Here is a 4,496-nt window from a genome sequence, read left to right on the forward strand (position 1 = left end):
GCAATTGTATTGTATGGCTTCAAACCATTCGAAGTTATTTATTTCATATATATAACGACAATGTTTAATGATGCCAATTTTAAATATAACATAGCAAATGCAGGAGGATATTATCACTTGTATGACGCGCTAGTTATATATAAAAACATTATAAAATATAATGACAATGCCTAGAATCAATTGTAAACGACTTTGGTAGCAGGCAAGGTGTTGTAAGTGGTAGAGCAGCTGCCATACTGCGATCCACTGAAGCTTATCCTTTGCTTGATGATTCGATTTTTGTTCATCGTAAATCGTTTCATATATTAAAAATATATATTTATTATTATAATTAGTATTTTGATAATTCTAATTATATATATAAATATATATATAAATACATATATATATATATATATATATTATTATTATTATTATATATATATATATATAAATAAAACAAAGATAAAATAAAATTGAATATATTATATTATATTATATTATATTATATTATATTATATTATATTATATTATATTATATTATATTATAATATTATTATAGTTATATTATATTATATTATATTACATATTATTATATTATATCACTATATTTTTATTATATTATACTATATTTTTTATTATATTATATATTCTATATTTCTTATTATTTTATATTTTATTATTTTTTATTTTATAATATTTTAATATTATATTATATTATATTATATTATTTATTATATTATATTATATCATAGTATATTATATTTATTATATTATATTACTATATATGTTATCATATTATATTCACTAGATTTTTATTATATTATATTATATGTTACTAAATTAATATAATGATAATAAATTATATTTAATTATATTTAATTAATTTACAGTTAATTTATAGATTACATTCAACTTTAAAGAGGTATACATATTGCAATGAGTGACCTGAAATTTTTAGCCGCTGAGCACAATTATGAGTTGGCTGACTATTGTTTCATAACGTTGTATGTACGCTCCATGGCTGAATATTCAGTATTGAATAGTATATATGATGAAGCTATGCATTTTCAAAATCCTCCCACTCGTGTATGTGTGGAATGTCCACTACCAGAAGATTGTCATGTGGTTATGGAAGCTATAGCTTATAAGACACCAATACGTAGACGAGCAACAGTTTCTATTAATGAAATTGATGGTAATGAGAAATTTTTAACTATCTCTTAAAATTTCAGTAATATATTTAAAATAAATTTTTTATTAGCAAACATAGAGGATTGCAACATTTCTTCTAATACAAGCTCAACAGATAATTTATGCAAAAGGCACACAATGCATGTTCAAGGTATTTCACATTGGGCACCAGCAAATATAGGGCCTTACAGTCAATCAACAAAGGTAAATATAGCAAAATGATTAAAATTAAATATGTTTTAATTATGAACTCAACAAAGGTGGGTGAGATCACTTATATCTCTGGCCAAATAGCACTTGTACCTGGTAGTATGACAATCATAGATGGTGGCATAAGACCGCAATGTAAGCTTGCTTTGCGGCACATAAGTAGAATTGCAAAAGCAATGAATGCACAAGGACAGTTACGTGATGTAGTACATGGTATTTGTTTTGTAACACATCCAGCTTTTATTGCGGAGGCTAGACGACAATGGGAACGACGCACCACTAATGCCATAATGGATTATATCGTGGTACCCGCACTGCCACGAGAAGCGCTTGTAGAATGGCAAGTTTGGGCACACACCCATAACGATAGGTTTGACTGTAAGTTAATACATTTTTTTTATTGTATTTACTCAAATATATAACATAAAAATTTTGTTTGGTTATAACAAAAAGATGAGGAAACTGGTTGCTCAGTTAATGATTACACAATTTCTATACGACGACGCTGGAATTATGAGAATAATTGTGCAGCTATAGTATGCTATGTCTCAACAGGTACAAAAGTTTTTCTTTTTTTAAAATGGAAACTTAAAAAATATATACTCATATTCAATAGGTTTAGCTTCATCAACTACTCAATTGACTCAACTAAGCGATGATATACTCAGCAATCATTGTCATTTGGCACAATGTCTTACTACGGAAAACATTGATGAAATACTCTCATACGTGGTTAAACGTTTGCTTAAAGATTATCCAACTGCAAAACGTATTGTTAGTGATGGAACTAGTACCAATTGCGATGATTTCAGTGCTGATGCCAATGTTAACAATCATGCCAATGTTAATACATCGCATAACTCCACTAACAACCATAATCACCATTACAACAACACAAATTCTGCGACAGTTTCTATACCAGCGATACACCTAAAAGTGTTCTATCAAGTAACTGCTGCACCGTCCGTGGAAATATTGCTTAACGGTCTTAAAGATTTCCGAAAAAAGTTCATAGATACTGCCAACATCGTGTACACCGTTTTGCCCGCCTGCAGCTTGCATAACTTCAGCACATTTTTGTCAATTTGTGGCGTAAGGCATGAGTAGACGTGACAAATCTGTGAAATATTATTATTGCATAGGATCTAAGGCATTTCGCAAATATTTTGTTTTATAAATTATTTATATAATGCTATAACCTTTTTTTATTGGACCAAAGTATATATGAAACAACAAATTCTATCAGAAGTAACAAAAGAGTTTCAAAACTAAAACGCATACAAATTTTTCTTCATTGATGATTTTTTGTCCTAACGATTAAGCTGTATATTTTGTAATTTTTATTGATACTTAAATATTTATTATAAATTAAAATTTTTGTGGATGTGAACTATTTTTAAGCTATATTATAAAGAAAAAGAAAGTTTAATGAAATGAAAATGATATTTTGTTTTTGCTTATAACACACAAAAAAAAATTTTAAAAAATCCAGGAATAAAATATTTGATATATAAATAATTCCTATACTCCTAACATGCAACGCTTATTATTATGAAATGTTAAATATGAAATTTAAAAATTTGCTCCATTTATGTTGTTGGTCTTATCTATTTTGTTATCCTGCTGTGTACACCATTATTAAATATTTATAATATTAATTATTGAAATTTACAAATATATAAATTTAAATTATACTATTACTGCAAAAACAACTTATACATACACTTGCATATATATACTATACTCAGATTGATATATTTAAATGCTAAATGATTGTTATTACAATAAATGTCCTTTCTTAGTCATTAGTTAAGTACAGAAATAATGAAAACAAAGTCAAGATATATAAAAAAAAACAAATAAATTATTAATTATTGACAAATTAATTCGAAATTGTTTTATTTGTAAGGTAATGCATTAGTGTTAGGGTTGCCACTATACTCAAAATAAGCACTCCAGGTGCGGCCGAGTCTACGTTCCGGAGTCACTCGTCAATATCGACGAACAAGTGTCGCTCACCAATCCCAACGGTGAATATTCTACTTTAAACATTTTAAACAATTCGATAAATTGTGGAACTGCAAAAAGCAGGAAATATGAGTAGATTGAAAGATGGATATATAGGTTGGGATAGGATGTGTAGTAAAATGAGAAAAGAGTGGTTGTGTGGCATGGAATAAAGGTGTGGGTGAAATGTCGGTATGCATTGTCAATCGGTTAAAAAGCGTAGTGAAAGGTTTTGATAAGATTGGCAACTGTTCCAGTGCATTTCACAGAACTATGGTCTTCATACCAGATAAACATATTAAACATATAAACATATTACCAATTGGAGGTCTTATTGCTTAATATATATCTAGCAGGATTTTCAGGTATTTCTGGAGTAAAGAGAAAGAACAATCTCGGTGCTTGTAGAATCGGAACCATTCTGTGGTGTAAGAAAAAAGCAGAAAAACAGAGAAGACTATAGTGGTACAATGTACTAGGACTATTACAATAAAAATCGTTTACAGGGACTTTCAACCTCAAAAGATTGTATGTAATTAAATAAAAACAGCTTCAGAATCATTCTAATATAACAAGGCACTGAAGATTGAATTATTACCTTTTAAAAGTAAGAAGTAAGTAAGTAAGTAAGAACGGGTTTTGTATACAAGAGAAAGAGGCCTCAAAAAAGGAAATAAGGATTTCCTTTGCATCAATCTATAAAAAAAAGAAATACTTAGGTAAGCATAGGATTGTACAATAAATCTTTTGATCGCAGTACTAAATCTCCCTACTAAGGTCGTGTGCGAGTTAGGCTAAGTTGGGTTCTAAATGAGGGAAATTCTAAGTTGTGCCGATAATGTAGTGATGTGTCGATACGTGTTGATAAATGGCTAAATGTGTGCAGTGCAAAAAATCCTAAAAAATCTCCCATTTGGTTTAGCATCAACTTAGCCTAACTCGCACACGTCCTTAATAATAAAAATAATAATTTAGAACTGGTTTTACCCTATAAACTGTCCATAATACCTATGCTGTAAATGTAATTTAAATAATTCTATACAAATTTATTGAAAATAATTAAGTCGGTTTTAGAAAAATAAGAAAACCACTATTTCAAAAAAAAA

General features: G+C 28.3%; 1 protein-coding gene and 1 pseudogene across 1 annotated transcript; one reads left to right on the forward strand and one right to left on the reverse strand.

The window, feature by feature from the left end:
- The window catches only part of LOC119672722, a 510,988-nt pseudogene that overhangs the window by 25,928 nt on the left and 480,564 nt on the right, over positions 1–4,496 (reverse strand).
- LOC119672709 lies at positions 916–2,846 on the forward strand. The gene is made up of 5 exons (XM_038083825.1): positions 916–1,177; positions 1,244–1,377; positions 1,434–1,761; positions 1,837–1,938; positions 2,000–2,846. Exons 1-5 carry the CDS (start codon positions 919–921, stop codon positions 2,488–2,490), a joined length of 1,314 nt encoding a protein of 437 aa, XP_037939753.1. The 5' UTR covers positions 916–918; the 3' UTR covers positions 2,491–2,846.

This window comes from Teleopsis dalmanni, chromosome 1 (genome assembly GCF_002237135.1).
Source record: "Teleopsis dalmanni isolate 2A chromosome 1, ASM223713v2, whole genome shotgun sequence".
NCBI lineage: Eukaryota > Metazoa > Arthropoda > Insecta > Diptera > Diopsidae > Teleopsis > Teleopsis dalmanni.

Bases quoted from the DNA above. Each gene is read 5' to 3' on its own strand.
- LOC119672709 (XM_038083825.1), top strand. From the start codon at position 919: ATGAGTGACCTGAAATTTTTAGCCGCTGAGCACAATTATGAGTTGGCT. The intron at 1,178-1,243 runs GTAATGAGAAAT...ATTTTTTATTAG, and splicing joins TTCTATTAATGAAATTGATG to CAAACATAGAGGATTGCAAC. The intron at 1,939-1,999 runs GTACAAAAGTTT...CATATTCAATAG, and splicing joins AGTATGCTATGTCTCAACAG to GTTTAGCTTCATCAACTACT.